Below are 13,535 nucleotides of genomic sequence, written 5' to 3'. Positions count from 1 at the left end.
GACACGCGGCTCATACCACAGACACATACTTAGCTCAGTAGGGACCACATTGAACAACCTGGAACTGTAAAAGCCTTTTTTGTGACTGCTAACAGAACAGTGGGTCTGGGGGAAAATCTCCCTCTCATTTTACTGTAAGTCTGCTTTGGGAGTCATAATAACCGGTATGATGGCCTTCTGTATTGGTTAGCATTTAACTGTGACCTTGTTTCCATATGTAGGTTTGCAGCCTCGCTAAGGCAGTGGTTCTCAGCCTGTGGGTCTCGACCCCTTGGTGGGTCACAGATCGGGTATTTACATTACTATTTGTAACAACAGCAAAAATACAGCTATGAAGTAGCAACAAAGTAACTTTGTGGTTGGAGGCCACCACAACATGAAGAACTGTGTTAAAGGGGTGTAACATTAGGAAGATCAAGGTCCACTGCCCTATGGCATCTTTGTATGTTTGCTTGGGTGAATCATGAGTGTAAAAACCAACATTTTCTCTTCTCTGAGGACTAATTATCCAAATAATAAGATTAAAATTTCTAATTTCTTCCCCCAGTTGTTCTAGCTTTGCCCACATTTCTGCCTTAGCTTGGGGACAATATCAGCCCTCCTGTAAGACATAGGATTCTGGGGGTAGGAGCACAGTCATGCCCCAATGGGGGGCCACCGGGACCATCTCAGCACACACGGGCACCCTTTGGCTTACCTGGCGTAATCTCAAACAGGTGCTTTCCTGGGTCCTCAGGGTCTGGAAGAAGTTCGGTCACTTGTGTCCCTTGTAGAGAAATAAATCCCTGAAATGGAGACAAACACAAATAAGAAACCCGAGCTGTCTGGGAAAGGGCTCTTCGGAGTGGGGGGAGGTGCTAGGACAGGGCCCAGCCCTTCTCCTGCTGAGGCAGGCTGGGTGCCAGTGAGAAGGATGTGTGTCTTTTCTGCAGCACAGGACCAAGCACAGAGGACCCCCTCCCCATCTGCACATTCAGCTGGAGGGTGGGAGGGGCTCTTCCAACAAGGGTGGGCGCAAGAGGGTGGGCCAGGACTCCCAGTGTAAGACTAGGCAAAACAAGACCAGAGCCAGGAGGACAGAGCTGGGTACTCCTGCTATTCCTCCCTGCCCCCCCCCCATTCCAAAGATTCACTGTAGGATCCCATGTGTGGAGCAAGAGGGGAGAGCCCTGGAGGCGGCACGTGGGACAGGCAGCATCCAAGATCTATGCGGGTTCAATCCCCTGTGGTCAGGCAGGATGAGGCTTCACTCACTTCTCGTTTGGTTTTATTTGTGTATTCGATTAATTATTAGGAGATTATCACTGCCGTGCTGGAGCTCAAACCCAGGGCCTCTCATTCTCCAGGCATGGGCTCTGCCACTGAGCTGCATCTCCAGCCTGATGGTTTTCCACTTTACCTACAGAACAGGAGTCACCAACATGCACAACATCACAGCCTTGACAGTGCCTAGCACAGCTGTCCTTTGGAATCCACGGTGTATTGGCTCCAGGACCCCCTTAGATGCTTTCTATGAAGCTCGGTCTATATGTCTGTATAATGGAACAGTAAGAGAGTTCCATAAGCTAGATTCCTGCTTGGTAAATCCTGCATGCTGTGTTGCTTCTCTCACACACAGGCCAGCCAGAGCCCTCCTTACTATCTGGAGGATTTCCTTAAGGCCACGCATGCTCAGCTTTGCTTAGCTCACACTCTAAGTGGCCTGACTACTCACACCTCTATCCTCTCCACGGAAAACCCCGTGGAGTTTAAACTCCATTCCCATGGTCAGATCTTCAGGGTGAAAGCCTGGCTCAGCTTTAGATAAACCATGTCCCTTCTCTGTACCTCAGTTGCTCTACCTGTGCATCCTAGGAGTTCCTGTTCTGAGCAGAAATGGAGGGATATCTGAGATGTCCTGAGCATAGGTCCTGGCACATAGTGAGAACAACTGTATGTGCTTGGTTCTGAGACATGGTTTCCCCATGTAACCCTGGCTGGTCTGGAACTCATCATGTAGACCACGTTGGCCTTAATCTCATAGAGATCTTTCTGCCTCTGTCTCCTGAGTGCCCATGATTAAAAGTGTGTACCATCATGCTGAGCTGAGAACTGTGTTAGCGAAGCAAACCTCTCTATTACATCTGGGCTCCATACCAGGTGGGAAAACATCCCAGGTGGGTGGCTCAGCGCCTGCTTCCACACTTCCCTCCCCCGTTCCTGTGCCTGCTAGCAGACGCTCTACTCTCGGGCCTGGACCATTTTAGTGTATTCCTATAATGTCCTCACAGTAGACTACATCCTGCTGCGCAGATAAGGAATCTGGGGGTGGGGAACATTAACCTGAAGAAGAGTCAAGTCATTTTTGGCAAGTTCTGGCTCTAGCAGGGCAATGGGAGCCTTATGTCTGCTGGCATCTGTGCCTCGGGAGCATATGGAGATGCCTCTTCTCATTTAAGCAACATCAAGGCGGACTGGTATCTGTACCCACAGAGGCTGGCTCTAGGGAAATTATAGCAGTAAGCCAGGGATCCAGCTGGTAATTGCTGTAACTGAATTACTGGTTGCATTCTTGCTAGGGAGCCTGGAGCTACAGGGAATAAATTAGGACAGCAGCCCCAGGATGGGAGAACGTGCTCATTAGAGGGCGTGGGCGAGGTCCATCACTGGGTCTCGGCACATGCTGTTTCCGTTCCGTAACTGACACTGCGATGGGGTACATTGCTGTGCGTTTCCCCTCTGCTTCAGGAACTGTCATCCGCACAATGGGAGTAGCAGTATCATCACTGACATCACTCTTTATGGAGGCTAGAGGGAAAAGCAGAAATAGCTTCTGTTGTGGGAAATGGTCCTATGTTCCTGGCTCTTAGCCTACATGATTGACTAGAAGCTCTGCGGGGCAGGTGCTGCTATTGATACCTCGCTGCACTAGAGGATGGTGTTGGGGGAGGCAAAGGGCAGAGTCCCATCTCTGCTACCACCTGGGATTTGAGCTGTCACTTCCCATCCTGCTCCCCATTGTGACAGCAGCTTCCCAACAACTCAGCCAGCTTCCAAGAAGCTGCTGCGGGAGAGCCAGATGGGGATTTTGGGGTCTATAAGTCCCTTTGTACCTCCACCTAATCCCTGTGTGGCCCTGTCACTGCAAGGGACCTTGACACCAAACCTGTGGCTTCACCCAATACCCCGAGCCTCCCCAAGGTTAGGACTGAAGCTTTGATCTGAGGGTACTGGAGTAGGGCAGGTTGTGGTGGTCCCAAGAAGTCTGCTCTCCTGTTCGGTGGTGTGGTGTGTGTTAACACTATGGTGAATGTGTCTGTAAGGAGTCTAACAAAGAAGAATTCCTATAACAACCTTGACCTTGTCTCCCAAGCTACCGCAGAGCTTGTTGAACACAGAGGGCTTGCTTGTGTAGTCTTACAATACAGAAGACAAAACACCCAGCTTACATGTTTGCCGTCCTCTGTAGGACACAGGTTTCTTTCCTTCATGGCCATTTTCATGATGTCACTGAACGTGGGGTTGGGACGAGACTCACTCTAGCATTTGCCTCTTGTGATCATCTCAGAATACCGGGCACAGTCAATGCAGCCAGATGAGAAGGGGTGCAGATGAGAGCTGAATTCTCACCTTTGCTTTCACTACGATTCATTTAACTGAGGGTCTGGGTGAATCAATTGTGCACCACAGGCCTGCCTGTTCAGAGTAGCACGGGACTCCACCCTGGAGTTTTGAATTCCACGGCTTTGTAGAAAGTAGCTGGATCTGTATTTCTGCTTAATTTGCTGATGTTGGTGGCCCCAGAAATACTCTGAGACCTGCTGCTCTAGAGTAGGAAAGGGTGTGTACCTTTCCTATGAGTTTAGTCCTTACTTAAATTTGCTCCCCTGTAGAATAACTCCCTGACCCACTGTGGCAAGGCAATGGGTCGTGATCTACTCTAGAGAGACGATATGGACTTCGGTTGAAATTCTGTGCCCTAGGCATGCAAGTCACAGGAACAATGAGTATCCATTTCTAACCTCTCAGATAATGCCCCAACCATAAAGTTTTTGGTATATTCCGGGGGAGGAGGGAGTGTTCTAATGAGCATTAGCAAGGCCCCACTGGCCTTCTTAAAATAGTGTGGGGCTTGGGCTCTGGAAGCTCATGATCTGCACTAGAGTGGCATCCCTTGTTGAAAGCCTTGTGGGCACACAGAGAGAGTACACAAGCTCCATGGCCCTTCATCCTTTCCCTGGGTCTGAACTTATCATGAGCACATTGGTTGTCAGGAGGTTTTTCTCAGCCTGCATGTCTGAGCTCATTCCTACAGGCTGTAGCTGACTTGGCACATCTTGCCAGAGAACCCAGAATGCCCGACCAGTTCTAGAAACTGCACACGGAGAGCAGAGCTCTGGGAAGTGGGTAGGGCGAGCCTGCTTTTGTGTGAGAGTATATTTTATTGACAGCAGCAAATTAAAATGCTTACTTAAAACTCTATCATCTAGCTGGGGGTGGTGGTACATGCCTTTAATCCTATTATTTGCTAAGTAGAGGCAGGCAAATATCTGTTAGTTTAAGGCCAGTTTGGTCTACGTGAGTTCCAGACAGTTAAAAATACATAGACAGACCCTGTTTCAACCCCTCTCCCCAAATTCATCATCTATAGGATGTATTAAATGGAAGCCCCAGAGCAGATCTTCCAACAGCCAATGCCCATGATTAGTTTAGAACTAGGGAAAGGAGGAAGGGCCCTAGAGCTTATGTGTTCTTGCTGTGTGCCCACAGGCTTTCAACAAACAATGCTACCATGAAGGAGAGACCAAAGGGGAGTGGTTTATTGACAAGGCTCACTTCTTATCGTGTTCCCTCACAATGGGAACCTAGGGTGTAGTGTGATCCTTAGGGGCTGTTTGAAATTCTGAAAGTCTGCTATATCAGATTCTGTGTCTATTGGTTATCTATAGCAACCCAACACACTCAAAACTTAGCCTAAAACTATAGCATCAGTTTATCAAATGGCTTCTGTAGGGCAAGAGTTTGGAGGCGGGTTAGTTGAGCAGGGGAGGCTTTTTAAGGAGGCAGTGAAAATTCAGAGACCTGAAAACCCGAGGGAGACCAGTGATATGTTTTCCAGCTGGCTCATTCAACAGAAGCTACAAACCAGACCCAGAGTCCTGAGGTACAGAGTAGTGTGTGAGTGACATACACGGCGGGGGGATTGACAATAATTCAGCTCCTCAGAGGGAAACATGCTTAGTGAGCTTGAGAACAAGGACTCAGAGAAAAGATCCTAAGATGGAACTAAAAAACTTTTATTCTTTTATTTTTATATATGTATTTAGTGTGTGTGTGTCCGTGTTGTGTGTCTGTGTTGTGTGTCCGTGTTGTGTGTGGAGGTCAGAAGAGAACTTGCAGGAGTCACTTCTCTGCTTCCAGAGACTTTTCTACACACAAATAATAAACTTGCTTAGAAACTGAAAAAAAAAAAAAAAAAAAACGAACTGCTTCATTCAGCCATAACTTAACAATGTAAATCTGAGGGAAGAGTTGGAAGGGGGGAAAGGAAAGGGTAGAAGGGTGTAAATGCTGTGTATGAGTTCTTTGAATAAAAATTGTAAATACCTAGCCATTAACGTAACCAAGAGCTGGAAGACCTCTACACTGAAATGCTAAGACAAGGACAAAGAGGCTACAGAGACTGTTTGTTTGGTAAGTGCCTGCCATGCAAGCATGAAGCCTTGAGTTTGATACTCCAGAACCCACATAAAGACAAGCACGCACAGTACTGTGTGCTTGCCATCCCATTGCTGGGGAGGTGCATAGAAAACCAGAAAGGGCTTAGAACAAGGAGACACCTTTGAAACAGAATAGCAAAATTGGAGATCTAAAACTATAATGAGACATATTATAAAAGTACAATGAATGATCAAAATAAGATACTGACATCAAGTAAATCAACTAAACAGAATAGACAGTTCAAAAATAGACTCATGCCGGGCGTGGTGGTGCACGCCTTTTAATCCCAGCACTCAGGAGGCAGAGGCAGGTGGATTTCTGAGTTCAAGGCCAGCCTGGTCTACAAAGTGAGTTCCAGGACAGCCAGGGCCAGGGCTATACAGAAAAACCCTGTCTCGAAAAACCAAAAAAAAAAAAAAAAAAAAAAAAAAAGACTCATACATATTTAAAAAACTTTGTTTTCTCTGGGACAGGGTTTCTCTGTGTAGCTCTGGCTTGTCCTGGAACATTTTCTGTGGCTTCAAACTCACAGAGATCTGTCTGCCTCTGCCTCTGCCTCTGCCTCTGCCTCTGCCTCTGCCTCTGCCTCTGCCTCTGCCTCTGCCTCTGCCTCTGCCTCTGCCTCTGCCTCTGCCTCTGCCTCTGCCTCTGCCTCTGCCTCTGCCTCTGCCTCTGCCTCTGCCTCTGCCTCTGCCTCTGCCTCTGCCTCTGCCTCTGCCTCTGCCTCTGCCTCTGCCTCTGCCTCTGCATTCCTCTTTTTCTGTCCATAGCATTAGTAACTCTTCTAAAAAACTCCTAAGTCCCCAGTAACCTGTCTCAGTGTCCTCTTGAGCCACCTGCCTTGTGCACAGTCTAATACTTGTGTCTTAAAAACAAACAAACAAACAATTCATTTTATGTAGAATTCAAATCAGAAACAAAGGATTGTGGAAATGCCTATTACATGACAGGCCTAATCTTGTATTTCTTTCTATCCTCTTTGTGAAATTATTTATAGAAGTAGTTTAGGACAGCTGTCTTTTTTGTTTGAACTATTTAATATAATTTTGTGCATGTTTGTGACTATACTGTGTTTTGCAGTAAAAAAGATGTATTGATTTATTTCATTTTTGATTGTGTGAATATGTGTGAATGCACGTGTACACACACGCGCGCGCACACACACATACATATACACACACATGTAAATGCCAGCATGTTAGTGCCCATGGAGGCCAGATATATCATATCATCCTGGAGCTTCAGATACTGATGGTAACCAAATTTCGCCATCTAATGATAGTGATAATTCTACCACTGAGTCATTTCTTCAGCCCCACACAGAGATCTTGAAGTAGTGCTGTGAGTAAAAGAAGTCAGACATCAAGCCAGAATGCATACTGTATGTTACACACTTAGAAATTTCTACGAAATCTGAGGTTGAGCCAACACCATGGCATTAGCTGTGAGAGCCAGCTGTGCGTTTGATCCTCAGAACCCATGTTAAGTTGACCTCTTTCAACCACACGCACCCCCACATACACACTTTTTATTAAATAATATGTAAATTTTTAAAAATGGTGCTGGAGATTGTTCAGCCATTTGGAGTGCTTTTTCCACAATCATGAGTACCAGAATTTGGATCCCAGCACCCACATGACAAAGTGACAAGCTAGGCTCCCCCCCTCAAATGTGTTTAACAGCAGCTCTGAGGCAGGACTGAGACAGGGACATCTCTGGGGCTGGCTGGCTTCCAGCCTGCTTGAGGTGTGAACCCCAGATTCAGGGAGAGAACTCTCCACCTTGGCAGAAAGGAGAGCTGTCCATGAGGGCACCTCCTGGCCTCCATGTGGAGTCTGTGCTTTGTAAACAACCCCGCCCCTGCTGTAGCTGTGATGCGGCTGCAACCCTAACTCCTCCCCAGCCCTCTTCATGCACTAGGACACATTCACTTGTTCAGGTGATTATGGCAGGGACATCTTTGAGGGGAGGCATCCTAATGCCAAATAGGACCATTTGTCTATGGATATACTTCACATATGTATCTTATAAAATCTAACAGCAGCTCAAGTAGCCCTTTGTTTCTTCCTTCCTTCTTTCATTTCTCTCTCTCTCTCTCTCTCTCTCTCTCTCTCTCTCTCTCTCTCTCTCTCTCTCTCTCTTTCAGTGTTGGGGAATTACACTCTGCCCTGAGTGTACTGGACAAGTCTTCTACTACTGAGTCACACCATTACTTTTCAAACTAAGTAGTTTTGATTTAAAAAAAAAAAATTCTGTTTAACGTGAAGTACAGATATTAAAAATGGTATGAAGAATGTAAATGATCTTAATTTTATATGCTATCTCATATCTTATATGCTATCCTAAAATAAAAGTATTTTGATATGTTGGCATAAATAAACTTTATTATTAAAAGATAACCCAATGAAAACACAGGCAAAGGGTATTAACAAGAAATTCATAGCACCAGTCAGTGGTGTTACATGCCTTTAATCCCAGCACTTGGGAGGCAGAGGCAGGTCGATCTCTGACTTCAAGGTTAGCCTGGTCTACAGAGTGAGTTCCAGGACAACCAGGACTGTTACACAGAGAAAACTTGTTTTAGAAAGGAAGAAGAAGAAGAAGAAGAAGAAGAAGAAGAAGAAGAGGAGGAGGAGGAGGAGGAGGAGGAGGAGGAGGAGGAGGAGGAGGAGGAGGAGGAGGAGGAGGAGTTGGAGGGAGAGAGGGGGAAGGGAGAAGGAGGGGGAGGGGGAGAGGGAGGAGGAGGAGGAGAGAAGAAAGGAAGGAAGGGAGGAAGGAAGGAAGGAAAGAAAAGAAAAGAAAAGAAATTTGTAGCATAATAAATACGTGTAATGGTCTGAGTGTTGAGTTGCTCCAAAATCCCTATGTTAGAACCTAGTATCCCAAACATCAGCATTATGAAAGGTGGGCTTCTGGGAAGTGATTAAAATGTGGAGCCTTCCTGAATGGGAATCCATTGCTTTTAAAGAAAGGAGCACGAGACTCACAGACACAGTATAAATGGATTTTCACACTGTAGGATTTGTAAGACAGATGGACATCTTCCTTTATATACTAAACTGTTTCCAGATCCCCTATAAAACTCAACATAGTAGAAATGCTATGTAAACAGTTGTCATATAATACTGTTTGGAGACTGAAGACAAACAAACACAAAGGCTCTACATGTTCATACAGACATAATCATCTGTCTTCTCCAATATTTTTAACCTACAGTCAGGCGAATGCACAGCCTTCAAATATGGAGGGTCAACAGTATTCCAGAAGGGCACAGAATTCTTATACCCTGAGAGGGAGTGGAAAGATGCTTTGTATGTCCTACCCTGTAATGTTTGCCTCCAGATAAGAACATTTAATTAATACTAAAGTTCAAAAGAAGGCAGTTAGATAATTTGTGAAGTGCTGTTCAGGTCTGAGTAATGGGCTGTTGGCATTTGTCTTCGATCACCCACGCACTGCATGTCTCCCTCTATGTGTCGGGAGCATCCTGTCTGCAGTCTGGAATGTCATCCATCACTTCTCAGCAGAGAGCGATAGCCCCTTCGTCTGTGAACAGTTAGTGTGGAGGCCTCTCAGCTCTCTGCAGACTGAAAACAAGTGGTAATTCCCCTTCACCTCCTTCGACCAGAGTCTGCACGGGGCAGAGCTCTGCTTGCCTGTCTGTAGCCAACTGTGTCATACTCAGGATGTAACACACTTGTGGAAGACAAACGACGATGGCATCTGAGAAGGTTTTATCTCAATACTGGCCTGCTGCTTAGTGATATTAAGCTCTGGGACAAAGCTGGCCTAGCATTTCCCTCTCTGTAGAATGTTTATTGGCATCTCCCTCTAGATACCTCTGGGTATTTAATGGGAGGGGGTACTCTGAAGGTCCGGGATGGAACTGGACTGTTCAGGTGCCCAGGACCTCTCAAGAAAATGTAGTGCTGTATACTCTTATAACTGGGGCTTTGGAGTCACATTGGGCCTTCAGTTGATACCTGTGTCACCCACAGAGTCCCAGTTTCCAACTCAGTAATGTGGGGGATGTTTTAAGGGTTTCATGAGCTAACTCTTGGACAGCTCTGGGTCCAGCATCTAGAGAGTATTGTTGCTATTAGTAGGTCACATGGGCAAGTTTGCTTATGATCCAATGCTGTAGGACTCAGAATACACAAACACACACACACACACACACACACACACACACACACACACACGCACACATGCACACACACACAACAGCTCAGCAGTTAAGAGCACACTGGCTGCTCTTCCAGAGGATGAATGTTGATTCCTAGCACCTGCGGCCGTCTGTAACTCCAGTCCCCTCTTCTGGCATCTTTAGGCAATGTACACATTGTACACATGTGGAGGCGAAACATGTTTTAGAAATAGAAAACTATTATGAGGTTTGTGATGTTGTGTTATTGTGCTTTACACAGGACTTAGACAGTAGCTCCATAGGCTCAGGCCTGGCTCTCTGACCTTCAAACATGAGGATAGTCCTGTGGGTCTCCCCGTTACTGTACTTCACGTGTCATGAACTAAGGTAAGATACAGATCTGGGGAGTCTGAGATGGCAAGGACAGAGTCCTTCTTTAAAATTTAAGACCCTCTGCAGGGCCTAGGACGTGACAGCTCCTCACCCTGCCTGGATGCTGGGGTTTGCCTTAGGATTGAAGTCTTTGCAACCCGAACTCAGCCCAGACTTAGCACAGGGGGGCTTTCTGGGAAGTCTTCACTTTTCCCCTTGACTGTGTGAAGAGAGTGCTTCTGAAGTCTTTCTAAAGACGGTGAACGATAAGCTCCCCGCAGGCGGGGTCTGGCAGGTTTTAAAGAACAACCACTCAGACTTCTTATCTGGTGCAATTCTGATGGGGCCTCAGATCCATCTTCAAAAGTTTTAGCCATCTGACACCTAGCCAGGAACCAGGTCTCTCTGAACTTGACATAAATAATACAAATCCAGAGGAATCTCATTGCCAAGTAGGGAAGCAGCCTCCCCTCCCTCCTTATCATCCAGGTCTGTGGCCAAGAGCCGTGGCCCTCTGCAGTGTAGAGACCCACGCAGGCGCAGTGAAGGGCAGAGACAAATGAGTGCTTGGGCAAGGAGCTCACCTCTCTGAGGAGTGGGGGTGACTCCGTTGTCTGCCTTTGCTAACACTCTGTCCTGACAGTTTTCAACATGGACTCCGGGTGTTCTCTTAAGTTGCATACCTGGACTGGCTCAGGAAACACTATTTCCCACTATGTCTTAGGGCTTCTATTTTCTCTAGAAAATCTTCGAGCTGGGTTGGGGTGTGCCTTAGGATCAGGGTCCTAAGAACAGACTATTCAGCGGACATAGGGTTTTGGGTTCCCCACACGTCATAATTCCCCAGCTGCTCACCTCCAAGGCCATCCAGGCCAGTTATGAACCGTTGAAAAATCCATCTGAGAATGATGGGTGAGTCTAGGCATGGGGCATTGGTAAAACCTTAAAGGACACTCAGATCTCAAAGCTAATAGTCTCTCCCAAAGCCCTAAGAGGTACCCTTTCCAAGATGGGAATGTCCTGGCTTATTCTGCAATTATTCATGTGACAAGACTGAACTCTAAGCTAGATTCCCCAAACTGTGTACCCTGACTCACTCCAAGTCACTCTGGGGGAATTCCTGCAGATGAGGGCATTCTGCTCGCTGTGGATGATGCTGTACCAATGGTCACAACTGGCGCCCTGGGATTTCCCCCTCCTCCCTCAGCCTGTGACTATGAGGGCATTCTAACGCCTGTTGCCATGTCCCTGAAGTAAGATGCTGTTTCATGTTGGGAAGAGTCTGTATGGAGCCAGAGCTAAGTTCTAATGTCCTGCCTTAGTGGCAGCCCGAGTTAGGATGATGAGCAGCTAACAGAACACAGGACTAATCCAGGAATGGATTAATTTTATGCTGCTTCAGCAGGAGGTGGAGAGACAAAAGGGCATGCTATTGAATAGTAGAAGGTTCTAGTGCCTTCAGATCTTTACCTACTGAGAGGTCTGAGGGTGGGGACACCAACTGCTAGTGGTCCTGGGATATATCGATGACAACACTAACAGGTCTGGCCCTTTCAAACATGCATGTGACCTTCTCTCTTTCTCTCTCTTCCTTCCCTGCTGGGCCAACCTGGGAGGCCACAGAGATCGCTGAAGCCAAGCCCCAGCCCCAGCTGATCCCCAGCCCCAGCTGATCCCCAGCCCCAGTTGATCCCCAGCCCCAGCTGATGTTGCTCCATGGAAGGTAAACTTTTGGTATGTTTAGCAGATGATCTCAGAGGAGGTTAGTGTTGGTTATTTTAACTAATGAGATACTATTTTGAGAAAATAAATATTGATTTTGTCTTGAACTACTTACTCGTACACACACACACCACACACACACACACACACACACACACACACACACACACACACACATACACACCACACACACACACACACACACACACACACACACACACACACACACACACACACACACACACCATACACACACACACACAAACAGTAGCACTACTAAGTACTGTGTTTCCATACCGGTAAAGCTTAACAAAACCATAGTGGTCCCCCGCCCCAACTGTATTTCATTTTCTGCAGCTTCGGTCACATTTGGCCAGCCATAGTCTGAAAAATATGAAGTGGAGCATTCCAGAAATAAACATTTTAAACTGTGTGCTTTTAAGTTTAATAGTTTGATGGAATCTCAAGTTTTCCTGTTCTGTGCCACACAGCATGTGAATAATGTCTTCTTTTAGCATATGACTGCTGGGTATTCTACCCACCTGTCTGACTTAGAGTGTCTATTATGGCATGACCATGACTACATGGCCAGTAGCAACTTGGGGAGCAAAGGGTTTATTTCTCTTACGCTTCCATACCAACCCATCACTGATGGAACTCAAGACTAGAGCTCCAGGCAGGAACCTGGAATTAGGAACTGAAGCAGAGGCCATTGAAGACCACTGCTTACTGGTGTTCAGTATCCCTCCCACATCAGTCATTAACCCCAGCAATACCTGGAAGACTTGCCCACAGGTCAATCTTATAGAGGCATTTTCTCAATTAAGATTCCCACATCCAAATATATTCTGGATATACCTATAGATCTATGGATCTATAGATCTATCTATAGATATAGATATAGATGATATAGATAAAGATATAGATAGATTTGAGCCAAGTTGACAGAAGCCAACTGGCTGCTGGTAGCTATCAGTGGCTATCTTAGTTCTGAGGCTGACTCAAGTAGCTGGGCTCAAGAAACTCTTACTTAATAATGGTCTCAAGTGCAAAATTACATTACGGAATGATATTTTAACTATTCAACTTTGTTTTCCATTGCCATTAACCTATTTCAATGTTTCATTTATAAATCAAACTATATATATAGTTATATATATATCATATATATACATATATACATACATATATATACACACACACATATATATATATAACATATATATAACATGTATATATATATGTGTGTGTGTGTGTGTGTGTGTGTGTGTATATGATAAAGCCTGGTATATGTGGGTTTTAAACTATCTATAGATTCAGGCACTCATGTGGGTTTTAGAATGTATCCTCTGTAGTAAGGGGGAGAGATCTACTGATAATTATTTTACTCTTCTGGATATTGGGAAGTAAAAAGTAACTGGAGGCTGGTCCATCTATTTGAAATACACTAATGGGGACAAAACCAATAGACCTATGTCTGGTTCTGATGGTCTGCAGGAAAGCACAGGGTGTGGGCTCTGGGATCCATCTTCAGTGATCTGTAGTGTCCCAGGTGGTTACCTGACATTTTGGATTGGTAAAATGAAAAGAATTT

At 45.9% G+C, this 13,535-nt stretch overlaps 1 protein-coding gene across 10 annotated transcripts in view; it reads right to left on the bottom strand.

The window, feature by feature from the left end:
- Arhgap22 (Rho GTPase activating protein 22) overlaps nucleotides 1–13,535 on the bottom strand; it is a 155,943-nt gene that overhangs the window by 70,448 nt on the left and 71,960 nt on the right. For all 10 annotated transcript variants that reach the window (XR_003950847.1, XM_011245053.3, XM_006518956.4 and 7 more), the window contains one exon: nucleotides 698–785. Coding sequence is in view for 9 of the 10 variants with exons in the window: in XM_011245053.3 (XP_011243355.1) it covers nucleotides 698–785 (88 nt within the window). In the remaining variant the exon portion in view is untranslated. The remainder of the gene's footprint in view (nucleotides 1–697; nucleotides 786–13,535) is intronic.

Source organism: Mus musculus, chromosome 14 (assembly GCF_000001635.26).
Source record: "Mus musculus strain C57BL/6J chromosome 14, GRCm38.p6 C57BL/6J".
Lineage (NCBI taxonomy): Eukaryota > Metazoa > Chordata > Mammalia > Rodentia > Muridae > Mus > Mus musculus.
The sequence above is the reverse complement of the archived record's forward strand: the minus strand, read 5'-3'. Positions and strand labels throughout refer to the sequence as shown.